This window comes from Mangifera indica, chromosome 8, assembly GCF_011075055.1.
Source record: "Mangifera indica cultivar Alphonso chromosome 8, CATAS_Mindica_2.1, whole genome shotgun sequence".
NCBI classification, from domain to species: domain Eukaryota; kingdom Viridiplantae; phylum Streptophyta; class Magnoliopsida; order Sapindales; family Anacardiaceae; genus Mangifera; species Mangifera indica.
The window spans coordinates 11,359,392-11,384,454 of record NC_058144.1 but is presented as its reverse complement, the minus strand read 5'-3'; the positions used below and the strand labels follow the sequence as shown (position 1 = coordinate 11,384,454).

The window sequence follows — 25,063 nt, the reverse complement described above, 5'->3', positions numbered from 1 at the left end:
TATTTGTTTGTTTAATTAAAGTACTCAATTTAGTGAGTTTTAAAGTAGTCAATTTAGTGAAATTTTACTTTAGAGGACAATACTTCTTGAGAAGGGTTGTGTTACAGGTTGATGCGCAGAGAAGATACACTAATCGAAGATCTTGACTGTTGAGATCTATGGGAATCTTAATAGCCACGAAGATGGCAGTGCATAATGAAAGGCAAATGGTAGAGACGGATCTTGCCTTTTACCTTTTATAAATTGCCCCCAGCTACTTATAGAGTGAAGTGTCTACGGCGAGGGTTTTGGAAACAAAGCTGGAAGGAATGGGGAAGGAAGGTGACTTGTGGGATGACTCTGTTCTCATCCAAGCCTTCGACGATGCCATGTCCAAATACAAGGTCTCTTCTATCTCTCTTTCTATTGGCCTTTTCTCCTTATATTTCAGTTTACAGTTAAACTTGCCTTCATTCTTGTTCAGAAAATGCATAGCAAGAACAAAAACGACGTCACTGTGGTCCAGGAGCAAACGGATGCTGTTCATCTCGAGGACCATGCGGCTATAAGGTCCGTTTGTTACATTGTTATTGAAACCTTTTTATTTTTATTTGTAGTATTTGATTGTTTAATTAAGTAGCGCCTATTCTTGAATTTATAATAAGATATAGAAGAAACTAGAAGTAGTATGTGAGGCACTTGGGCAAGTTCTACATCTGCAAAACACCGGAAAGATATTGAGTTTATACATGCATCTCATCCTACGTCGCTTGGAATGCTAAAATAAGTCTAGTTAAATAGTAAGTTAGCTATTTAAGCTCTCAACATAAATTTTAAGTTTCAAAACTCAAAAACAAAATCATGATGGCCTCTTGAGCAATGGTTTTAATCATAAAGAAGCTAATTTGAACTTGTGATATGATTTATCTTTTCAATATGAGAGAAAAGTTTGGGTCTTTCCACTCCATTGCAGAAGTCTTCAATTTTTAATATAATTTTTTGTATTTCATGAATACATAGGGAGGGAGGAGATGACAACACTGTTGAAGACCAAAACAGGGATGATAGAGGATAAAAATCTTGCTCCGGTTGAAGAAAACCCTTGTGTAGATTGAAGGTCTGAACCTAATGTTGATTCTTCAAACAGTATGGTCATTTGAGATGCCATTAATGGCAATACATCTTCGCTAGGTGCGGAAGATTACAATCAGTTACTTAGTCAGTATTATGAGCTCAAGGAGAAGAAGGAACAGATTTTACAGCGGCTGAATCAATTTGGTAATTGGAATTACCAATGTTCGGGTGAAAATTTCAGTTACTTGCTCTACTTCTCAAAAATATCAACTCCTTACAGGCCAAACATCTCATCTGGCTGTTTTCAGTTCATGCTGCCAGCATGTTTCTCAATGTTGTCTGGCCCCTTGCACAACATGTTCTGTTTGTTCTTTACGTGGTGCTTGCAATGGTAAAACTTGTAATAATACTGATGAAGCAACAGGATCTGGGAAGTCACCCTCTGTGGTTGATGGTGACATTGTCAAAACAGCAATGGGAGCTGTAGAAAGAGCAATTTCTTATGTTAAGACAGATTAAGGTAAGCTTGTTCTCGTCTGCACTGTGGAAAATTGTAAGTATGTGAAATATGACCACTCCTTCCATTCTAAATGTCTGTGCCAAATTCTTATGATTATGACAAAATTTTTGTTGTTCTGGTTTAATATATTTTTGTAATCTATAGGTGCTAATTGTCTCTTATCGCATTGATTATTATGTTATCATGAATTGCAGAGAAAGAGAAAAAGAAAGGAAACCAGGGGGATGTAGGTCAAACTAGGGCTTCTACACTGACAAGTAAGTAATTACTTTGTGCCCCTTATATCAATATATTGAGACTCAAATTTGTTACTTTTGCTAATGTATATTCATGATGCACATTTCTTGTTATTTGACCTCTTATCACATCTCAAGGGAATTGTGTGGAATACTAAAATCTATTCAACACATCCGAGTCTGGTTTATGAGCTTTAGTCCTGACTGAAGGGCTTGTGAAGGTGTAAAGTCCATGAATTTAACCTGATAAACATGATCTGATAATTTTTTGGATAATGAATAGGTTCTAATACATGCACATTCAATCCTATCCGGCATAAATTCATTAATTTTAGTGTCTGCATCCCACAAACTTTTATGTTTCAGTTGCTTGTAGATACAAATAATAATTGATGCATAAGATTGAAAAAATTGTGATCAAGTAGATTTTCTTTTCTATCATTAATATGTGCCTCCCATTAATAATATAATTTTTGTGTGTATAATTGTCACTCAAATACTTTAAATATGGGTATTGAATCATCATATGATGTGGAACCTTCTTGAATGATGACAGGGATATCACTGGGCAGTCGTTTTCCAAGGGTCAGCACCAGTAAAAAAACTTCATTGATTTATACATAGGCAAAATTGTTTTATAACAAAATTTACAGCTTCTGTTTCTGAATCTTTGAGGTTTGAGGGATTGATTGTGCATTGTTATCTTTTGAAAGCCATAGGGAACAGAACAGTGTATTTACTGTGTGATGAATACCTGAATGTGCTGCGGCAGCTTTGGATTCAAGCTCCCACCGAGACAGCCTTCTGGATTGTGTAATTGTGATGGAATATAGATCCCTTGAATATGTGACTGTTTCTGGATGTCCTTCTCCACTGCTTGCAGTCCTTTTTATATCAACACTATCGTTTTCTGAATTTGATTTATCAACCTTGCTTGAGTTATCTGGATAACCCTATCATTATCTGAATCTGATTTATCAACCTTGGTTGAGTTATCTGGATAAGGATAATGAGAGTCTTCTAGTTGAATTGTACTTAAAACTCCCAATTATCATAGTTGTCACTTGGATTAAAGGTGATTTCTCTATCGTGCCCCTTCTTTTAAAAAGGTCAATCACTTTGTTTCTTTGTTTTTCAATTAATAATTTAGTCAGGTAATTAGGTGATTAACCTTAGCCATTAACATTTACTGATTGAAATTCAGATTAAGGATTCAAGTTAAGATTTTGCTAAAATATGCACAACGGTATAAAACATTCTCACAAAACAGTTTTTAGTAACAACTTTACTATATTTCAGTAGACCTAGAGTGAAACCGTTCAAATACAAGGGATTGCAGATCAGCTGCCATTGTTCCTCAGCCTGCCTTTAATGTATGGCTACTAGTCAAGTATAGAAAGGGAAAAATTGTATTCATACTTTCACCTTTGATGCAAATTCCTTAATTTGTTCAATTGTGAAAACGCCAAAGACATCATCATCTGTAACTGCATTTATTACTGCAAGTGCTACATCATCGACATTCACTGGTGGAGCCAAGAGCAAATCAGCTGCAGGCAGAGAACTCAATGGTTTGGTAAAATTTTCTATCGCACTAAGAATTCTCTCCAATGGTTCCCCAATCAAATCCAGAGGGATCTCAAAACCATCTACCTTTCTTTTCCCATATATAAAACCGGGTCTTAAAACCACACCTGAAGAAGTTAATTAGCATAGCAAAATCTGAGTTGAGAGAAGAAAGACAAATGAAGGTTAAACATGACATGGTTCATAGAAGATGGCCATACAAACTATAAAATGCTCAAGACAAGATGGGCTTGGACCATGAAATAACAAGGGAGTTGTAGTTCAAAGATGTATTCTTAAAGATTATAAAATTAAGCCAATTGTGACTTTAGCCAGGCTCCCAGAGTTGTGTTTACCATTTTGTGGATATAATTCCAAATGTAGTTGCTTCAAGGGTGTTGATGAGCAAACCAAGAGACAAGAAAGCAAGGTTCCACATTTATTTGCTTAGTTTTGATTTTACATAAAGACCAGAAATGAAATTTGATGGAAAAAAAGAGGCTTATTACCCCTATATGCATGAAACGAATCTTAAAGCTTCCGTAAAAATATACCAGAAACTCAGAAAAGGGATATCTAAGAAAAAAAGGCTTATTGCCCCTATATGCATGAAATGAATCTTAAAGCTTCTGTGAAAATATACCAGAAACTGAGAAAAGGAATATTCTAAGATACCAGAGTATGGATATTTGGAAAGAACCTCTGACTCCGCTTTCCTCTTTCCCGTGAAATATCCTGACGAAAGTAAAAATGGTGGCAAATTGTAATCATGCACAGAGATCAAGATAAACTTGGGAATTCCTGCAAGGAAAAAGAGAATATATGAATACATATATTCTGGAACCATATTCTCAATATACAGATATATCAAGTGCAGAGAAAGAAAAGTTAGTGAAGACAAAATATTAGCCTAACCTATCCATAGCATTGATTGGTTTAATCAAGAAGTTGAATTTTCAAGAATTAAGATTGTTGCATTCGTAAATTGATATCTATTAACTATGGAAAACCCAAACTCTCACACATGAACAATTAAAATTAACAGAATTAATTAAGTTTCAAGAACAAAATTTTCATTTTACAATAATATATTAAAAATAATAAAACTTTCTCATTTCCCCGTCTTTGTTTAGAAAAGTACTAATTTTCCCCAAGTTTAAACTTTGAAAACTTACATTTTTCCCCTTAGGGTTTCAATTTTTCATAATAATTTTTCAGCGAATAGTAATTTCTCAAGCACTCTTTCTCCCTCCCGACGATTTCTCCCTCTCTAGCGTTGCTTCCAATGCTTGCCTCTTGCATTGATCCGTCCAAGAATCTTCGCTAGAGACGAAGATGTTGTCAACGCGTCAATTGTGTCGTCTAACAACCATAGACGCCATCGAGTTGTGCTATCGTCAAATTGCGCTTAGATAGATGTATGAGAAGTAGGGCTAAAATTTGGCCCATCTCAAAAAGACAAATTGTCTGATTGTGCCATCAATTTCATTCTTCTTGGACATTGTCTACTTCGTCTTTGAGGAAGACATTTGGACGGATCAACGCCGGAAGCAGAGCCAAAGAGGGAGACATCGTCGGGAGGGAAAGAGACCGTTGAATAAGCCATCGTTTTTCAGAAAATTACCCCAAAAAATTGAAACCCTAAAGGAGGGAATGTCAGTTTTCAAAGTTTAATTTTGGAGGAAAATTGTTAGTTTTCTAAACCAATGGGGGGAAATGAGAAAGTTTTATTACTTTTAATATATTACTAACAAAATGACGATTTACCCTTAAAACTTAACTGGTTTTGTTAATTTTAATTGTCCATGGTGGAAGTTTGAGTTTTCAATAGTTAATAGATAATAATTTGAGAATGCAACAATCTTTGGGTGGGAACATGTCCTTTGGCCTTCCTCTTATTTACTTAGGAGGTTTATTTGCATTCACAAAGACAAACGTCTGCAATAACCAAAAGCATTTCCCGCTCTTTCCCATCCATTGTTAACATAAAATGCTAAGGACCATTCTTGGTTGATTCTAGGAAAATTCATAGACAAACTACCTAAACATTCATTTCAGTCAATGTGCAGCAAGCTCATTATAAAGCCAGTCTTCTCCAAGTGGTTAAAATATATTTCTTCATGTCATGTCTCAAAACCAATGTTCCTATGTTAGCTGGCCAGAAAACCAATAAATGAAACTTAGGAATCAAACTTATGGGGCGGATAGCTTTATGGCACAAATTATATTTCTGACTGTCTTAAGGAAGTTGCTTAAATCTGGTCTAGGAATCCATTAGAATTAAATAAATAATAATAGTAATAAATAAATAAAATTAATTTAAATTAAGATAGTATATTTTATTTAATTATAGGATATTTATAACAAAATATTTGATTTGATTAGGTTGACTATTGGATTTAATCAAGATAAGTATTTGATTTGAAAGTTAAAAGGAATTATAAATATGAGTGATTGGCATTGTGCAGGTCGAGGAAAAAGTTTGTTATTTGGGTATTTGAATAGCCATTGGTTGATAGGCAAACTATGGTCTTAGGAGAGGAGCTATAACCTCTTATTTGTGTCAATATTATTTATCTAATTCAATATTTCTACTGGGTCTCCATTAAAGTGGTATCAGAGTACGTTAGATCTAGGCAAGAGTATGGAAAATAAAAGTACGGACTTGGAGAAGATTATAGGGATTGTTATGACTAAGTTGGATATTGTGATTGTCTGTTTGGATACGTTGGACATGATAGGGTGTATGACGGAATTAAAGGAGTTGCATCTATCGCTATCATCGTTGTCGTTTATGAAAGAAGACTTTGAAAGGGACGTGATTGAGGAAGACAATGAGATTGAAGCTCAACCACCATCGTCGCTATTTGAGGAGGAAGTCATAAAAAAAAAACTTGTGATTGACAACAAAGATAACGAGATCAAGGCTAGGCTAGGAGTTCTTATAGTGGATGATATTAAATTTGGCGAGCAGAAGGTTCCAAAGTTATTTGAAACATATGCGACAATTCTTAAAACGAACGATGTCAGAGCAGTGTTTTTGGCAATGATGAACATGGAGTTGACTTTTTTGACCACCAACAACAATTGGATTAATGGCAAAATGGGAGAAATTTTTTCAACTTGGATAGAAAGAAATGTTAAAAAAAAAAATCTCAAAATGATTTCCACCTTGAGGACAAGATGGTTTTCAAATAGAGGGGTAATGTTAGGATCAAATAAATAATAATACTAATAAATAAATAAAATATATTTAAATTAGGATAATATATTTGATTTAATTATAAGATATTTATGATAGGATATTTGATTTGATTAGGTTGAATATTTGACTTAATTAGGATAAGTATTTGATTTGATGTAGATAATATTTGGCTTTGAAATTTAAAATATTGAAATCATAAATATGAGTGATTGGCATTAAGGGCGAGGAAAAAATTTGTTATTTGGGTAGCCATTGGCTGATAAGAGGGTTATGACCCTAGTAGAGGAGCTAACACCTTTTATTTGTTATCAGTATTATTTGTTTAATATAATATTTCTATTGGGCCTCCATCAGAATCAATCCCCCTCACATCAGCCTTCAAGGGGATCAATATAATTTGCATTTGCATATGGAGAATGAGTGGGATCAGGTTTGTGACAACTAAGGAAAAGAAACAAATATCTAAGATGAAGAAAGAATGAGATTGAACATTAATATTCAATGGTTGGAACGTTATTACAGACATTAACATACCATTCTCCTGTGCAGCACCAACAGCTACAACATTAGCCTCGCCATTAATCCTTAGCATCTGTTCCTCACTGCCAAAACCTCCAAGGGTTGAAACCACTGCAGTAGCCCCAGCAAGAACTTCATTCCAATTTGCATAGAAAACATCTCCTACATAATATGGTCCATGTTTTCAGTACTATTCCTTGTTGGAATTCAATTACCAATCATACAAAAATGCCACTGAAGTTTTAACTACAATTTCACCCAGAATTCTAAAACTAAAACTTGTTAAGTTGCCTTACAAACTGATCCACTAACAACTGGCAATGCAATCAGGGAGATAATTAACAAAATATACCTGATATCCAATTGACTTGTTCTATCCATGAACCCGTATAACGAGGACGCCCTGACCTGAAATATGACCCAAATTTCAGATTTCACTCTATATATTATAAATAAGAAAAAGTGACAAATACAACAAAAATTGGTTTTCTAGTCCACAGTAACTTCCAATAAATCCCAGAAAGAATAATGCATGCCAATTAGGTTGAAAATTTCCTAGCACCTGCTAAGGCTTGTAACTTCAATGCCCTTGGAAACTGCAGCCTTACAAATTGCAGAACCAACAAAACCACTGCCTCCTAACACCACAACCTACTAAGAAAAAGTCGTATATGAGAAATCTATGGTTAAATTTAACCTAATTTATGATCTCAAATTGAAAAGGACTGTGATGAGTGAAGGCTGCTGCTTACTCGTTCAGGCTTAACATCGGCAACTACATCTATCGTAGCAGATTCAGATTCGTCTACTACACCAGCTTCCGCGGAACTGCATTTTACACCAAACCTGCAAAACCTAATTACCAAATAAACAAAACAAATCAAACTAATACCTAAAAAAAAATCAATTATTTGATTAACGAAAGGAAACTAACCGGTTCCGGAAAGGCAAGACGGAACGAGTTCGAAAGGAAGGTCTCCTGAGCAGAGAGGGAGGTGGTGAAATGGCTGGGAAGCACGAAAACGACGTCATTTTCGGATTCGTATTGAAGTTTGGAATCAGAAGGGGCAGAGAGGGGGTAAAAGAAATTTAGATATGTGGCGGCGAGTGAAGGGGAACACGCGTTCCGCACTCGGGCAAAGGCCCCAAATTTGTGTCATATATGGCCTCTCATATTTATTTCCAAAATTTTTTAAGTTAACAGAATTTTTTTTTTAATTATTGCTATTAAATATAAAATGGTATAATAATTTAATGAAATGACGATATTATCCCGACGACTTAGGGCGAGTCGCGAGTTGAAAATTTTGCAATAGAGTAGAAGGAAACGAATCCTCGCTTCATTTCGTACTCGATCTGCGTGGTTGAATTGGAAGAAGAAGAAGAAGGGATAGCAAATGGCGAGATCTACCGGCAAAGATGCCCAAGCCCTTTTCCACTCTCTTCGCTCCGCTTATGCTGCAACTCCGACCACTCTCAAGGTTTCTTTTTATATTTCTTTAATTCACATGCCCGCCTTTTCTCTCTTTGTGATTGCACTTTTTTAACCTTTCTCTGGTTCAATTTGGATGCAGATCATCGATCTATATGTGGGTTTCGCCGTCTTCACCGCGCTGATTCAGGTGCCTGATTAACATTTGCTAGTTTCCTGAATTTTCACCTATTATTGTAGTGTTTTGACGTGATGTCACATGGCTGCTGCATATTGTTCTATCTGTTTAATTTAATACTATATGTAAAGTAATATATGTTTATGGTGCTAATAATATTACTTTAGGATTGCGAGACCAAAGAAAGCTCCTATCCCATTTGTTAAGGAGATTAGGAGAAAGCATAGCCATTTGTAGATTAAGAAATTATGTTGTAACATCAGTTGATTAACCACGTATAACAAGCTGAAAGAGGAAAGTATTAACTTCTAAAATGGAGCCCACGTCAAAAAAATAGCAGGTGTCACTGATCTAGGAAATGGTATGTGGCTTCATGTGGTGGATTTTGAAACAAAAAAAATTACTCTGACATCTATCTGTCTATGAATTTGCATAGACAGTAATCATAATTGCTCTTGTGGCCTAGGAAACTCTTTATTGACACGGCAGTTAATAGATTTTTTTTAACCATAGGGATTCATTTTGGTGAATTAGCATAATCAATCTATTATTTTATGTAATGTCAAATATTTTGGAATATGTTTGTAGGCTCATTTTGTCAATGATAACAAATATGTTAATGAGGCATTTGCTGTGCCCAAATATAGTAGTGTGATTTTGACAAATCTTACATCTTTTTCTTATGAATCTACAAAGGGATGAGTTTTATGGTATTTTAACTATTTGAGGAGGTCTCTATCCTCACCACATATGGGTGAGGAATCATGATTTCAGTATCTAAGGGCAGATGGCAGTAGCACTCCCGTTCACACACCCTTGGTTGATTCTCACTTCTATATCTTATGATTTCAACAGCAAGAACTCTGGGTTGGGTCTACACTAAATAATAATGAGTTTTAGAGATTACATATGTGCATTGTTAAATATGTAAAATGGTTGGTCCTATTTTCATGTGATAAAAGTTTTGTGTTTTCTTATGTAAAATGTGTATTAAAATCATCGTACAAACTCTTACCAAATTTTAGACTCTATGATGACCAATAGGATTTTTCCCTTTCTGCTGAGAAGAAATTAGAAAAGTTAATGGCAACTCAAGTTTTTTAGTGGGAGTAGAGACCAAAGTGAATCTACTCAATGGTAGTGCCTTTACTCTTTCATACGGGTAAGATTTATCCCATTATAGGTATATAGAAACGAAACATCTAAGGGATGCATTGGCCAAAAACATGCTTCTAGATACCAAATAGTCCAATAACAGAATAGTGATTACTATGCAAATGGGCTACGCAAATTGCTCCATTATATTTTACATTAGCCTTAGCCTTGTTTTAATCTCATTTTCATGGAGTTTTTATGTTTTTAAAGGAATGATATTATGCAGTTGTGGTCCTTAAATCATTTAATTAAGGTTATAACTTTTTATGCATATATTATGGTATTCCATTCATGATTATGATTTAATTATGAAGTTTCAAAGAGTGTGTGTGTGTGTGTTTTACAAAGATAAAAAAATTATGATGATTAAGAGCTCTAATTTTAGAATAATGCTGGAAGTTTTTAGTTTATTTACGTATTCAGCAATAATTTGATTATTGGTTGTGCATAAAGGGTTCTTGAAATTTAACGTCCTTAAAGTCATGCTGTCTGTGATGACGCTGTGTGAACGACCAGCCAGGAACTGCAATAGATGTGATTAAATGCTGTCAGAAGGCCATTTATCTAGTTGTCAGTCTACTTTCATTGTTAGTAATCTTTTACTTGTCTGTCACAAGTGCTAGTGTACTGCCACATGAGCTTAAACCAACTGATCTATTTGTTATATATTTTTATTTTCTTGTCTTGTGCTCCAAACTAGAAACTTTATGTTTTGCTATACAGTTGCTGCAATTGGAGCAGCTTTTAGATCACTGCAAGAAGCTGGCTGCCTGATCCACTGTATCTAACACGAAAGGCCTTTGACTTACAAGCTTAACAAGAAATCTAGGTTGACCACTACCCGTGAAGGGTAAATTAATTTAACCACTACCTGTAGTGCAAGGGGAAACTTATTGGGTGCCAACATAGAAAGCTCCCATCTGGTGAAGTCTGCTCTATTGAATGGCCTTGGTTATCACATTAAATATTTGCAGATTTAGAAGTATGGAGATTATAAAGAAGCTAGTATGATTTTATCAGTTTTAAGTTATTCAAGTACCCTGTTTATAATAGCCTTATACCCTATCTGTCCTACTCTGTGTGTCAATTTTTCTGCTTGGTGCTATGCCCTTGTTTATTCACCATTGTGTTAGTTTATATCATTTTGTGCACAGTTGGTCTAGTTGCTATGTTCAGTTTTGACATTTTTCAAATTTTCCTGGATGACAGGTTGTGTACATGGCTGTTGTTGGATCCTTCCCATTTAACTCTTTTCTTTCAGGAGTGCTTTCTTGTGTTGGGACAGCAGTCCTTGCTGGTAAGTAAGCTTATGACATTTGGTGTGGCTAAAATCCTTATTCTAATAGCAAGTGATGGTCACTGATTTGTGTTTTTTCGCTGCAGTCTGTCTTCGTATTCAAGTGAACAAAGAAAACAAGGAATTCAAGGTAAACCTTATTCTTCACGTTTTGTCATGATAAATTAGCTGTCAGGACAATGGAGGATGAACACCTAAATTGAACTGGAAACTCCAAATAATTGGAGGAATTCATATCTGAGATCTGTCAAAAACATTTTCCTCCCAATCTCATCCCTGCATTTTTCAAAAAGTTTGGGGGCTTAATGTATAGATTTGAACATACTTCCATATATTGGTATCTTAATTTGGAACTATTCTCTTTACAGTAGTTGATAATTTCTAACTCAAATTGCAGGACTTAGCACCAGAGCGAGCTTTTGCAGACTTCGTCCTCTGCAATTTGGTGCTGCATTTGGTGATCATGAATTTCCTTGGATAAGTGATTGGGCACTACGGATTTTTAGAATGTTATTCCCTTAGTTTGTGACTGCAAGTATTACTTGTTAAAGTATTTTATGACATTAATGAGGGAAGAAAGTTTTCTTAGGTCACCACTTCTATCAATGAAATATGGAAACAATAGTTGGAATTTTTGCTTTGTTTGCTATGCCGGAACTTTGCCTTGCTGCATGTATTAGATAAACCATTACAAACAAGTTTTGCAAACATCAATTGTCAAAAGAATATAAATTCTTGCAAAAGGGCCTACTCTTTTATATCATGAGAGCCATTGATACTCCTTTTGAACATATAAATCAGTGCATGGAATCTCAGATGAGATTCCAGGGCTTTTGATTTGCCCTTGAAAACTCAGGAGGGCTGGTTTGGAGATCAATTCATTCTAGGGTTAGAATGAGATATCAAACAAATGGCTTGTAATACCCTTTGGTGTCTTCCTTATAATTATCAGTATTTTACAATATGATATAATACAAGTGAAAAATGATACGTATCATAAAATATATCAAATTAATATAATATAATAGACGTATCATATGATATAGTATGTATTATTGAAACGAATTAATATATTTAAAAAAAATGATATAATAAAATTATATACGAGAAATGTTAAATTTTTAAGAATATTTGTAATATTTTTTTAAAATAATGATATGTGAATTAATTTTTTTATTAATTAAAAAAATGATATTTTTTATTATTTTATTTTTTAAAAATTATATTATATAATAAAAAAAATTAAATTTTCAATTTACGTTTTAATTATAATAATTTTCGAGTAAATGTGGGCATGGAAGTGTGATAGTTCTAAATGGAGCCCGTCAGTTATGAATGGCCCCTATAATCTAGTTAGGACTTAAATTAGATAATGAATGACCCCATGCTCATCTGATTTTGAGATTACACTGGACGCTGTCATTACGACATTGAATATAGTTCAACATTGCAATTGATACGCAATTGAAATTTATTAATTGATAAGATACTTCAATGTTAACGAAAGAAGAAGAATCGAACCGAATGTTTTTACATGGCATCGACTCCTCCGTAATTTACCGTTTAAACCCAAAATTACAGAAATAATTGTGGGCCCCAGTATCTTCCACACAAACTTTCACTCACCACCCTGTCTTTATATCAGAAATTTCTGCCTCAAACACTAAGCATTTGCTTATTCATCTATGCAAATCACGTGCCTCTCAACTCAGAAATTATTCCCTGTGATAAGCGCATTGTACTATTCCTACTCCTTCAGGTAAATTCTCGCCGCCCTTCAGTTTTGCAATTTGAGATACCTTAATTATTTTAGATCTTTATGAAAATGATAATCAACGGTTTAAGTTTGATCACAAATCTATTTGAATCTTGAATGGCATATGATCCATAAAAAGAGTAGCGCAATTGCAGTGAAAGCATCTTATCAATTCGGCTTGCCTCCACTAGAAGAAGTTCACTCTGTTTGTTTTCTGGCTTTTATAAATAGAAAAAGAGTGAAGCCAGTGGTTTTCTTCTTTACCTTCTCATTCTTGTTTCTGGCTTGAGGACCGACTATGACTTCTTTGTCTCTCACATTCTTCACCGCGTCACCTAGGGTTCTCTCCTTTCCATTATTTTCTTCTTTCTCGTCGTCTCTCAACGTCAACCTCCCGCCTCCTTCTTCGCTGTCGTTTCGATCCGGCGCGGGGAGGTTCGCTTCTTTCAAGGTCGAAGAAATGTCTAAGATGCTTCAGGATGTGGAATCCGCTCAGAAGACTATTTTCGCCGCAAGTGCCGCGCAAGACGAGCGCAAGAAGTCTTTGTCTATCGGCGAGGTCAACCATTCGCGTGCTTTTCTCGATGCTCGTACTGAACAAGGTTCGTTTCTGTTGTTCTTGCTTCTTCTTTTTGTTTCTTTTACGTGATTTCTGAATAGGAAAAATTCATAGCGGAGACTACACGGTATGTGTTTCTTCTTTCTTTTCTTGATGTTTCCACTGCAATATGTAATTCTTCCTGTTACTCTAGATGTTTTTATTTACATGATTCCTGAATAGGAAAGAATTCTGAATAAAGATTAATGCAGTTATATCTTTCTTCTTGCTTCTCTTGATGTTTTATGTGCATGATTGTCGAATGAGAAAGAAATCTGAAGACTAATGCAGTAATGCTTCTTCTTGCTTCTTTTGATGTTTTATTTACACAATTTTCTGGTTGCAGAATAAGAAAGAAGTCTGATTAACGACTAATGCAGTACATGTTTCTTCTTGCTTTTTGTGATGTTTCATTTACATGAATGCTGAATAAGAGAGAATTCTGAGCAAAGACTACCATGATATATGTTTCTTTATAAGCTACATGGTGTAGAATAAATGTAAATGAAAAGCTAAATCTACAAGGCTAGAATTATTCCTGGTTAAGTCAATCAAATGAGGGATTCAAATCTTATGAGCTTCAAGAATATGTAACTTTTTATTCTTTTTGTTGCTGAAACTGCAATTTTTCTCAAATATAATACATTAAAGATTTTACCATCTGTGATGCACCCATTAGAGGACCCAGAATATTTATTTATGAGAATAAAGAGGGCAGAAAAAGTTTAGGGCGTTGGGAACTGATTCTTGAATACCCCAGCATACATAATTTGGGTATAGAACTTGGAACTTTTTTACTAGTTGTCAGGTGTGGAATTATATGGTTGATGTCTGTTTAGTTTTAGCCTGGCAACTTAGTACATCAACAACATTTAAGGACACATGAATTTCACAAATTAGGTCAGTCAAGTAAATTTGGAGGCACCTGTTAGAGGGTAGGTTACCCTTAGGGTTCTGCTTTTTGTTTATGCACTTTTCCAGGATGGCAGGTAACAATTTAAATTTTTGCTTGTTTGTTGAGATAATTCTATGTTGAAGCTCACTGGAATATCTGTTCAGTGCTACTATATCTGCATCTCTCCTACATTTGTTTTAGTGAAACATTAGAACAATGTGCTTATAGTCTGTTGAGCGAAGTTGCTGCCATGTTGGTTAATCTAAACATTAGTGATTAAGAGCAATAATATTAAAAATATTGGGGCCATATAAGCTGATCAGCCTTATCCCCTAAAAGCATGTGATGGATAAGGCCATTTAGGGTCATGTTCGTTGGATATGTATGATTCCAGTCATGTTAAGAGTTAAAATCTTCTTGGTGAACATATAATTGATTTAAGGAACACAATAGCAGGACAGAGGAAAAGCGACTTAAAAACTCCGTAAGATAAATGAAACAATTTATAATGTTGCTGTGAGAACAGATTTATTTACTTTTTATTCCAATAGTCAATATTAATTTTTTTTTTCTCTGCAGAGCTCTTATCTGGAATTAGCAAGGAAGTTAAAGCAGGAAGGCTGCCCTCAAATCTTGCAGCATTGATGGAAGAGTTATATCACAATTATAAAAATGCAGTAAATAAGTATACTTGAACCTATGCTCTAATGTACATATTCATGTATATTCAAAAAGTTTTCATTGTTTTTGGATTGAATAGTTAATGTGCCTCTTTCCTTTTCCCCTAAATAGAGTATAATTTTCTTTATTCAGTTATGAATTTGGTTCCAACTCCATTGCAATTAGCTTTCTTTATTAGTGAATAATTCCAGAACACTTATTATATGCTAGTTGGAACCATGAAATAAAAAATGGCGAAAGAAAGATAATAAGATTTGGTATTAAATTCTCTCGAAGCAATCATCTAGAAATTTCCAAAATAATGTCATAACGCCTATTTGAAAAGTATGATGATCTATAAATTCATTGATCACTCTTGACATGTAAAGAGCTTCTAAGATACCATTAAAGTAACTTTCATGATTCTGTTTGTACAAGACTTCAAATCAACAATATAATGCTCCCTGTTTTTTAAAGTAACATCTGTCAATTGATTAAAACATTTAGATCTATGGTGTAAAAATTTAAATAAGCAATAGGTGGCCTACTGATTTGACATATGTAAAACCTTAAAATTTAAGAAGTTGTTCGTGTGAAGCTTTTTCTGTCAATAACTGATCTCTGGCTATTGATGTTGTAGATTCACTTGATGTTTTATGTCCATTCTACTATTTTTCTTTCACTATTTCTTTGTTTTTTCGGTCACCCTCCTTTAAAGTTGTTTTTCTTTCACTATTTTCAGGTCTTCAGCAGTGGAAAGCCTGGGGCTGATGAGCTTGTATTGTCAAACATGGCTGTGACATTTGATCGTGTACTTTTAGATATGGAGGTAATTGAGATTTCTACATTAAGATAAATGTTTCTTTGTTGTGCATGTGCACTTTATTTCTTCTAATATCTGGATAGCTGCTTTGTTTATATGAACCTCATCTATGAACACTATCGATATTTTTCAGGAGCTGTTTCAATTCCAGCCATATCACAAGGCATTAAGAGAGCCATTTGACTATTACATGCTTGGTCAAAATTATATACGTCCTTTGATTGATTTCAGGTGTGTCTAAGAGACTTCTATTTTCTTATTCATGATGAAGTCTGTCTCTGTGTAAATCTTTTTGAAAAACTAGGTATGAGCTAAAAGTGTGAAATTATTTTTTAGTAATTTGTGAATAGCATGTTTGTTCTTCTTGTTGTAAGTGGTCACTTGAATTCAAGTGTTCTTTCCTAAATTCCTTCTTTACCTTCTTCCTGCTGGGTTGATTTTCTTATGGTACTGTGAATGCAATTCAGTTCTCAGAGTGGCTAGCAACAGCTATATTATAATCTATGGTTTATATGTTACTTTTTTTTTTTTCCCCTGCCTGTGTCAAATAACTGTTGTAATCTTTTTGCAGCAATTCATATGCTGGCAACATCTCTCTTTTCTATGAAATGGAACAGAAACTTCAGCAGGTACCCATAATCGGTAATTATTTCTATATTTTGTAATTTGGGATTGTTTTGCATTGACTTATAAACATAATTGAATTTGGTTCGATCATTCATTACTTCCTAATTGTTGAACAAAACCTCCTCCTTTTCGTTGTGGAAACAATCTAAATTGCTTGTCCTTGAATTTGGTAGTTAGTAGTCCTGTTGTACACACTGTTTGTCCTCACCACTTGAAATCTCCCAGTAAATTTTCTGTATTTAATGCGTATGTACAATTGATTTCAGGGCCACAATATTATATTGATCTCTAACCACCAAACTGAAGCAGACCCAGCTATCATTGCTTTGCTGCTTGAATCAGCAAACTCCCATATTGCAGAGAACCTGGTGAACCAAACATTCTAGTCCAAGCCCACATTAAATAGTCTTTATCTGTGTCTAGAATGCTGATAACCAAAATTTACCTATGTTACGGCAGAACTATGTGGCAGGGGATAGAGTTTTAACTGATCCTCTCTGCAAGCCCTTCAGCATGGGAAGGTAATTTGATTATAACATTTATTTGACAGTACTTGATATGCCTAATTATTGTAACAATAGTCGTGAATATCTATTTTGTATGATCTAGGAATTTAATATGTGTATACTCAAAGAAACACATGTTTGACGCCCCTGAGCTTATTGAGATGAAAAGGAAGGCTAATACACGAAGTTTGAAAGAATTGGCTTTGCTTTTAAGGTGCCTTTATCTGTCTTTTATGTTTCTGTGACCAAAGCTTGAGATCTGTTAACTTTTATTCCTCATTCATATCCCAGAGTTTGTGAATGTGCAATGGATGGTGGTTCTTGAGCTTTTTGTCTCTCATCACATTGTTTATCTCCTCTGCCTTTCTCAGATATATGCGGTAGCATTTGCAGCATAATTTTTACTTTGACTTTTTGAAGTTTAGTAATTTATCAGACATGTAATCAGTTTGGAGTAAGAAATCATCAAGAACTATGCTATGCACATATTTTAGGTGTAGTCATAAGACTTACAATTTATTTTCTAGTTCGTGGATCTAATTTCTAATTTAATTCCCTGATATAAGTTGGAGTAATTTTATCAATTTTTGATGGATTTCTATTTCCTAATTGAGGTGTATTTTTTGTTTCTCCAATCAGTACGTTATGATACTTGATCGTTAATGAATATTTCAAGAATTTCAATGACGCTTGTAATATCCTTTGCTGATTTATTAAGTTTCCTGTTTCTCATAATGTTTGTCAATATATACATAAAGATTATCAACACTTACTAGTTGCTACAGAGTGATTGAATATGTTTGACTCCAGGGGTGGGTCACAAATAGTATGGATAGCTCCAAGCGGTGGTAGAGATCGTCCAGATCCTGTTACTGAAGAATGGCATCCAGTAAGCTTCCACACCCTTCTATCTCATTAAGTTTCTAAAGAGCCTGTTCAATGACATCTTTGTGGGTTTTACAAAAGGTGAAATCTTATGCAGTGCGATTTTTTGTTTTATTTAATGGATAACCATCCTGATTTTATTATCAAATGAGGCGTTACCTACTGTGTGCGCTCATCAGTGACAAAGTAATATGATTCATTAACATTAATTGAATATCATCTTTATCTTTCTATATTCCATTGTTTCCGTTCCTAATGATATAAGGGGGTCAGGCACCCTTTGATGCTTCTTCAGTGGACAATATGAGGAGGCTTGTAGAATTTTCTGGTACTCCAGGGCATATGTACCCTTTAGCCCTGTTATGTTATGACATCATGCCTCCTCCACGCCTGGTATGCCATTGTTCTTTTATGTTATTCTCCTTTTTTATTTTTCAAATCCTCTCTGCTCTTGTAACTGGATAGCACTTTTCTAGGTAGAAAAAGAAATCGGAGAGAGAAGGGCGGTATCCTTCTGTGGGGCTGGGTTATCAGTGGCGCGAGAAATCAGCTTCTCAGATATTGCTTCTGCTTTTGAAAATCCTGAAGAGGTTGGTTACTTAAGCACATTGATTTGCACCTCCCTGGTTTAAACAGGACCTTTTGATGTTAAATTTATGCTATTTTGTAAAGTTTTTTTAAATCTATTTTTCCCTTCTTTCGGAAAAAAAAAAGAAGCATATTAACAAACACATGCATATGTTGCCCCCATGAAGATAACTTCTGAAACGATAAAACAATTCTATTTTTGTAATGAACAGTGTGCTTTAAATGCACCCTTCACTTTTTGTAATTTGTAATGTTCTCATTGTTGCTGTGGCAGGCCAAGGAAGCGTATTCAAGAGTATTATATGATTCTGTGACCGAACAATACAATGTACTCAAATCTGCCATAAATGGCAAACAAGGACTAGACGCATCAATTCCAAGTGTGTCTTTGTCACAGCCATGGAATTAATCAGACTTTTGTATTGTTTAGTCCTGGCTTCTGTAACGATCAGGTAATCTCTATCCGTTGGTTAAGACCACAAATCAATGCTTTATTTAGTGCTGGATTTTTATATTAGCATGGTTATGTAGAGCAGTCCACAATACTCAACTCCATCATGTCGTCATGAACTTTGCTTGATTTATTGCAGGCTAAAATTTTGTTCTTCCCTAATTTTGAAAATTTTCGACAAGGCTGCGGATATGTTAGCACGTGCACTGCAAGAGGAAGTCCTTTTCAATAGCCATCAATGATTTTGACTGGAGACTTTTGTCATCTATTTTTCTCAGAAGGAAATTGAATTTCAGGTTTGCATTGTACTGTACAGATCTTAATCATTTCATAGGCAATTTTACATGTATATTTGAAATTCATGTATTAGATAATATTCTTCAGCTAATTGGCTCAATTCTTATTCTTTCATCCTTAATATTCTTCAGCTATTTGAAATTATAATGACTTCTGGCAACAATTCCATGTAATCGGATGTATTCGAATAGTATAAATCAAGAGGTTGCTTATTAACGTTATTTTTTAATTCAATTATTAAATGACCAGTAAATAAAGATATAATTTCTATAATGCTATTCAAATTATTATTAAACAGAAAATGAGAGTAATGGCATTTATGAAATAAAATATTTAATATTATTACTTCAAAATTGGGATGTTTTAATAAATGTCATTTCTTAGTTCGTTAATGGGTGTCAAAAACTTCACCCTACTTGGAGACTTGCAGACTAGAATTCAATTTTTTTTTTTTTTAAATCATCTAAATTATTCATTAACTTATTGATTCATTGACTTTTGGTAAAAAGGCAATAATAGGAGTTCAATGAGGAATATATTTATTTACTTATATTATTATTAATACAATATTTTATAAAAATTAAGAAAAATTGGATAAATTTATTTATAAAAATTAAAGTTGAATTTGTGATTAAATGATATGATTATTTATTTTTTAATATAAAATCAATTAATTAACATATTAAATTGAATAAATAAATTTATATAATTTTTTTTAAAGATATGTGTTGTCACTTTTATAAAAGATTTTATTTAAATATATTGATTTGATGAACATAAAATAAAATAAAAAAGAAGCAACATTTAATAAGAAAGAAAATTAGGTGGCCCTCACGTGCTAAGCAAAACGACAAGGAACAGTGGCACTCAAACGCATCTCTGCAACTTGAATTGGGTGTCTTGTTTCTTATGCAAGGGGAAGCTAAAAAGCGCTTTCCCCGCTGCAGCAGCACCTTTCGGTTTTTTAAAAAGGCCCAGAATCACTTTTATGTTTGTCTTTATTTAATTAATCTTAATTATTGATTGATTTTGCATGCACGAGGTTTACGAATCATCTCACATTCTCAACTCCCCATTTTCTTTCTTGGAAATCTACATTTCCCCTACTCCCTCTTTCTTAGCGATGTTGTTATTATTATTATTATTATTATTAAGAAGGTGGGAAATATATATACATTTTGGCAGAATATCATAATACGGTTAAAGGGTCTAAAGTTTATGTTAATATGGCAAATAGATAACGAGTTTTATTTTTTCAAATACGTGTCTAACATCGATTACAGGCTTTGTAAGTCTCTTATGGGTTCAGTGAGCTCACTCAAAGGAGTATACGAAATAATTCTGATAACATTTATAACATTTTATAATAGTTTTATTTCTAGATTTTATAATTTAAAATATGTTTTAATAATTTAAAGAGTTTTTAAACTATTTAATTACTCATATTTTAATATTTCTAAATAATATGAGAAGCATATATATACTTTATACTTTATCAATATGAGATTTACTTAGAATTCTCACAATTCATCTTTAAAAAATATTAATTAGACAACATATTTATTTTTTAAAATATTGATGAATTTTACTAGGTGAATATAGTTTTTTTTTTTTAAATGATGAAACTTGCTTTGTTCTGTATGATGAGAGTTGGTAGCTACTAGATAATTTTGGCTTTTGAAATGGTCAACTCTAAGAATAATTATCCTATCCTATATCAAATCAATAGAAATTATTAATTTTCTTTTTACAACTTCTCTCTTGAACTAATTATTTTCTTCAAAATGATATACAAACAATTAATTGTGTCCTCCACTTCCCACCCCTCCCACCTCTTTTTATTCTTTCCTTGTCCATTTTTCAAATTATTATTTTACTTAATTATTTCATAATATATATTATATTCAATTATTTTAAGTGTTCACTATACAATGGAATTAAAAGCAATAGCATTGAGACAATAAGCATATCCAATATAATTTTTATTTTCATTATTTTGTATGATGAAAATAATCTTTTATTTAATTATAAATTAATTAAATAAAATAAATAATTTAAAATGTACCTATTATTAACACAACTCGCTTAGTATTGCATGGGGAACCCTAAGCTAACACGTGGCAGCCAAACACAGGAGAGAAAGTGAGGATGATGAGTCATCAAACCTATGGGTCCCATCTTTCAGATTGGTGCATAAGTCAAACAACAACTCCAAATCGCGATTGAACTTAACAAAGTTGATTTACATGACAAGTGGAATGTAAGCCCACGCGCCACCCGGGTCCGGTCCTTCATCAGAACAACAAACAAGTGCAGCAGGCTTTGCAGCTTTCAGTTGGACTAGCTGTGAAACAAACAAGTCATCACAAAGACAAAGGTGTGCCACGTGGTTTTGATCTGAGCACTGCGACTGGGCCCTCCTTATCTTTAATTTCCAAGATAAGGTAAACATTCTCATGATTTTTTGCTTTAAAAAAAAAAACGTTTTTATATAAGCATTATAGGAATTTTCTTATTATTATTTTTTTTAATCTAGCGTTTTAGGATTAGAACTGAAGCTGCAAAGCTTGCCGTCATCTAGAAGTAGATTAAGTTAGCCTTATATAAAAATTTTTAATTTTAACTTAATTCAAATTATAATTATGTTAAAATTTTTTAATACTAATCTAATTCTTTAATATTTAAGTTAATTGAACATAACTTAAATTGATTTTAAATTATTTATTATTTTTATTTTTAAAATATTTTTATTGTTATTTGTTAAATTATTTCAATATATTATTAATAAAAAATATAATATAATATTTTATCTTATTAACAAATATTTTTAAAATTTATATATAAAAATTTTTAAAATATGTTAATATTCTGACTAACTAAATTAATTTTTTATTACATAGTAATAAAATAAAATATTTAAATAAAAATAAAAATGATATGAGTAATTATAATTATACAAATATATAATTATATGAAATTGATAAATATTTTAAATTTTTATTATAAAAATACAATATATAATTATAAGAATAAGAATTTTAAAAGACATCTATAGTCTAATTAACCAAATTAAATTTTTACTACTTAATAATAAAATAAGAATATTTAAGTAAAAATAAATAATAATAAAAGTAATTATAATTATATAAAAATGTAACTGTATATAATTTATAAAGATTTTAACTGTTGTTGATATTGTCTTTTTAACATTTATATAATTTATTCTTAATATATTCTATTAAAGTAATATTTCTCCAAAATGTTCAAATCGATTCGGGTCATGTTAGGTTATTTTGTATGAATCTTAACACTATCCAATTTAATTTTGTGTTATATCAGATTAATTCGAAATAAATTTCATATCGAAAAACTCAACCAAACCCAATATTTTTCATATCGGGTTAAAAATTCTTAATTGTAGTTTAAGTGGTATAAATGAAGTATTTAAATATCGGAATATAAATTTGAAACTCATTAGCAACATGTTAATATTAAACTTTTAATTTTTATAATATAATAATTATAAAATCAATTATTAAACTTAATATTTTAATATGTTTGGTATGACGGTTCAATCCCAAAATGATAATCTAATTTAAACTCTTTTTTTTGTTGTCATTTAAAAGGTTACAAGCTTGCGACTTACTATTAAGCTCAATTATTATTAAATCAAATTAAGTCAAACTTGAGTTTATTGATATTTAGTTTGTAAATTTTTTATGTATAATATTAATAAGTTTTTCAAAATTTAAAAATTTACTTTCTAACTTTAAAAATATAAATATAAATAAATTATAAATTTTAATTATAATTTTTCAAACTAAGTTTGAATCAATTGTTTCTACATTGGGTTTGAGCTTGACATCAAACTTGAACTTTACATAAATACAATCAACTCAAACACGATCTAAACAATATTCGATTCGACTTTATTGTAACCCTAATTAATACCAAACACTTATCAAGTCAATACCATTATTTTTTTATTCAATAATATAACTGTGGGACAATATTAAAAAAAACATACCAAAATTTTTGTATACTTTGTAATTCTATAAAATAGGAAAGTGTATTTGGATTTCCATTTTTGTTCTCATGAATGGTTCAAATGCGCTTTGAGAATTGACGTTAGTCATTTTTCACGATGACATTTGCATTCCTATACTGCCATTATGTATTATTCGGGAGACATGAATTTTCTATCTTTTGTATTTGGTAGAGAGAAGAAGAAGAAAACTTTTGCTTTTTGTAATATGCCTTAACTTGGTGGGAAGACAGTTTTTAGACATATTTATAATAGTTTAATTATCTCTCATATGCTCTTTAACTGTTTTTTGACAATTTTTTTTACATTCGTATTATATTGAGCCACCCCGTTATGAATTGACCCAGACCTAATAATATTTATAAGTAGGGTTAGACTTGAACAGAGCCAGTTCGAGCTTGAGCTACTCGTCAGATTTTCTAATTAAAATTTTTGAGACAAAACGACATTATTTTGATCAATATGTATTAAAACGACATCGTTTTGATAATAAAAAACGAATCGAATCGAATTCAAACTGGCCGTAGCTGAGCTCTAGCTTGAACTCGAGCCAACTCTATGTGAACTGAGATGAGCTCAAACTCAAACTCAACTCAATTCGAATCTAACCTTATCTATAAGGTTAAAGACTATTTTTTTATCCAATGAAATATAAGGGAAATCATTCTCATTTTAACTCTCAATACAACCAGTCCTTTCAGATCCTTGTCTTTGAAAGTGTAAATTCAGGGGATTTGGGAGATTTCTTTGTTGGAAAGCAAAGCATAAAAGAGTAATGAGATAGAAGACAAATTAAGATTTAGAAAGAAACGCCTGCTTTTATTGATAATGTAATGTAAATGTAAAAAAGTAAAAAGGTCGGCAGCTGAAATTTTTGAAAATTATAGTACTAATTCATTCATTAATCATGCTTATGAACAGGAAAAAAAACCTTCCTTTTCCCCTTTTAATATTCACGTGCCCACCAAAATTATTCCCCAAAATTAATTGAGTTAACTTGAAAAGAAAAAAGAAAGACACTAATTATATATTTCGCCCGTGTTTACTATTCAATTCAATTATATAGCTGTAAATATGAGATGCCCTGGTAAAAATATCTTCTGAAAATAACCCATGTTGAATGACAGCTTGTGAGGGATAAAAATTTCCCAAGTACCAAGAGAATAGTAGGTAATGTTTGTTGGTAAATAGATACAGTAAAATTTGGCACTATTGCTGGTACTTTTGCCGTCAAAAATTTCATGGATGGAAATGGAAACGCAGAGACATAGTGGGTATTTTGGTTGCATTTATAAGTTGCCAAAAATGGGCACATGTTAATCCAATTTCCATGTTATTTCACTCAGTGCTGTCAACTTTTGCTTCTTCTTGGCTAGCCTTATCTTGCACCACTTTCTCCTAATTGGTTTTATTTTTGCTTTTATTATCATCAACAATCAGAAATCCAAAACATGGCTTATCAGTTTCACATTTTGAGACAGAAATTCATGTTTAACATTTTACATTCACTGCAACTTTATGAACAAAATGGGCAAACTTTGTGCAGCGACTTTGCTCTCAACAAAATGTTGCAAAAAGAAATTCTAGAGCACCTTGATAATATGGAAATTTGAATATTAATTATTTAGAAATGGATAATTCATGGAGCATGATTATCAATTCCGTCAATTAAGAACTTTTATAGAATCTGCTTAGTGACAACGAATCCACAACGAGTTCTGTTTGCCATAATTATGTCTAAAGTATGATTAATAAACATGAAGAGTCTCTC

General features: G+C 32.6%; 4 protein-coding genes across 7 annotated transcripts; 2 read left to right on the top strand and 2 right to left on the bottom strand.

Moving 5' to 3' along the window:
• Window positions 1-946: 946 nt before the first annotated feature.
• Window positions 947-3,160, bottom strand: LOC123223979. Its single transcript, XM_044647469.1, has 3 exons — window positions 3,137-3,160; window positions 2,564-2,762; window positions 947-1,534 (listed from the first exon to the last, which is right to left on the bottom strand). The coding sequence occupies exons 1-3, from the start codon at window positions 3,158-3,160 to the stop codon at window positions 1,383-1,385; spliced, it is 375 nt and encodes a 124-aa protein (XP_044503404.1). The 3' UTR covers window positions 947-1,382.
• On the bottom strand, window positions 3,080-8,259 carry LOC123223144 (uncharacterized protein At1g32220, chloroplastic-like). 2 transcript variants are annotated; one of them, XM_044646240.1, is made up of 7 exons: window positions 8,034-8,259; window positions 7,852-7,945; window positions 7,662-7,750; window positions 7,452-7,507; window positions 7,115-7,261; window positions 4,051-4,176; window positions 3,080-3,503 (listed from the first exon to the last, which is right to left on the bottom strand). In XM_044646240.1, the coding sequence occupies exons 1-7, from the start codon at window positions 8,129-8,131 to the stop codon at window positions 3,223-3,225; spliced, it is 891 nt and encodes a 296-aa protein (XP_044502175.1). In that variant the 5' UTR covers window positions 8,132-8,259; the 3' UTR covers window positions 3,080-3,222. The 2 variants fall into 2 exon arrangements, with proteins under 2 accessions (XP_044502175.1, XP_044502173.1); XM_044646238.1 differs by having other exon boundaries at window positions 7,852-7,954; window positions 8,034-8,258.
• Window positions 8,260-8,360: 101 nt separating this feature from the next.
• Window positions 8,361-11,794, top strand: LOC123223145 (dolichyl-diphosphooligosaccharide--protein glycosyltransferase subunit DAD1). Its single transcript, XM_044646241.1, has 5 exons — window positions 8,361-8,580; window positions 8,674-8,721; window positions 11,074-11,161; window positions 11,248-11,291; window positions 11,559-11,794. Exons 1-5 carry the CDS (start codon window positions 8,497-8,499, stop codon window positions 11,640-11,642), a joined length of 348 nt encoding a protein of 115 aa, XP_044502176.1. The 5' UTR covers window positions 8,361-8,496; the 3' UTR covers window positions 11,643-11,794.
• A 1,192-nt stretch (window positions 11,795-12,986) lies between these two features.
• Window positions 12,987-19,361, top strand: LOC123222519 (glycerol-3-phosphate acyltransferase ATS12, chloroplastic-like). Of its 3 annotated transcripts, none has more exons than XM_044645342.1 (13): window positions 12,993-13,519; window positions 14,990-15,087; window positions 15,813-15,899; window positions 16,027-16,124; window positions 16,465-16,522; window positions 16,787-16,888; window positions 16,980-17,041; window positions 17,130-17,240; window positions 17,837-17,915; window positions 18,185-18,304; window positions 18,388-18,501; window positions 18,774-18,910; window positions 19,044-19,361. In XM_044645342.1, the coding sequence occupies exons 1-12, from the start codon at window positions 13,216-13,218 to the stop codon at window positions 18,906-18,908; spliced, it is 1,368 nt and encodes a 455-aa protein (XP_044501277.1). In that variant the 5' UTR covers window positions 12,993-13,215; the 3' UTR covers window positions 18,909-18,910; window positions 19,044-19,361. The 3 variants fall into 3 exon arrangements, with proteins under 3 accessions (XP_044501279.1, XP_044501277.1, XP_044501276.1); XM_044645341.1 differs by having other exon boundaries at window positions 12,998-13,519; window positions 18,774-18,951; window positions 19,090-19,361; XM_044645344.1 differs by lacking the exon at window positions 18,185-18,304 and having other exon boundaries at window positions 12,987-13,519; window positions 17,837-17,866; window positions 18,399-18,501; window positions 18,774-18,951; window positions 19,090-19,361.
• The last annotated feature ends 5,702 nt before the right edge of the window (window positions 19,362-25,063 follow it).

Excerpts from the sequence above, each read along its gene's own strand:
- LOC123223979 (XM_044647469.1), bottom strand. The coding sequence starts at position 3,160 with ATGGCAGCTGATCTGCAATCCCTT. Across the intron at positions 2,763-3,136 it reads CAGCTGATCTGCAATCCCTT|GGTTATCCAGATAACTCAAG; the intron begins GTATTTGAACGG and ends AGATAATGATAG. Across the intron at positions 1,535-2,563 it reads AGCTGCCGCAGCACATTCAG|CTCCCATTGCTGTTTTGACA; the intron begins GTATTCATCACA and ends CTCTTTCTACAG.
- LOC123223144 (XM_044646238.1), bottom strand. The coding sequence starts at position 8,131 with ATGACGTCGTTTTCGTGCTTCCCAGCCATTTCACCACCTCCCTCTCTG. Across the intron at positions 7,508-7,661 it reads GAAGTTACAAGCCTTAGCAG|GTCAGGGCGTCCTCGTTATA; the intron begins GTGCTAGGAAAT and ends GTCATATTTCAG. Across the intron at positions 7,262-7,451 it reads ACAAGTCAATTGGATATCAG|GAGATGTTTTCTATGCAAAT; the intron begins GTATATTTTGTT and ends CATATTATGTAG.
- LOC123223145 (XM_044646241.1), top strand. The coding sequence starts at position 8,497 with ATGGCGAGATCTACCGGCAAAGATGCCCAAGCCCTTTTCCACTCTCTT. Across the intron at positions 8,581-8,673 it reads CAACTCCGACCACTCTCAAG|ATCATCGATCTATATGTGGG; the intron begins GTTTCTTTTTAT and ends ATTTGGATGCAG. Across the intron at positions 11,292-11,558 it reads AAGAAAACAAGGAATTCAAG|GACTTAGCACCAGAGCGAGC; the intron begins GTAAACCTTATT and ends CTCAAATTGCAG.
- LOC123222519 (XM_044645342.1), top strand. The coding sequence starts at position 13,216 with ATGACTTCTTTGTCTCTCACATTCTTCACCGCGTCACCTAGGGTTCTC. Across the intron at positions 15,088-15,812 it reads ATCACAATTATAAAAATGCA|GTCTTCAGCAGTGGAAAGCC; the intron begins GTAAATAAGTAT and ends CACTATTTTCAG. Across the intron at positions 15,900-16,026 it reads GTGTACTTTTAGATATGGAG|GAGCTGTTTCAATTCCAGCC; the intron begins GTAATTGAGATT and ends GATATTTTTCAG.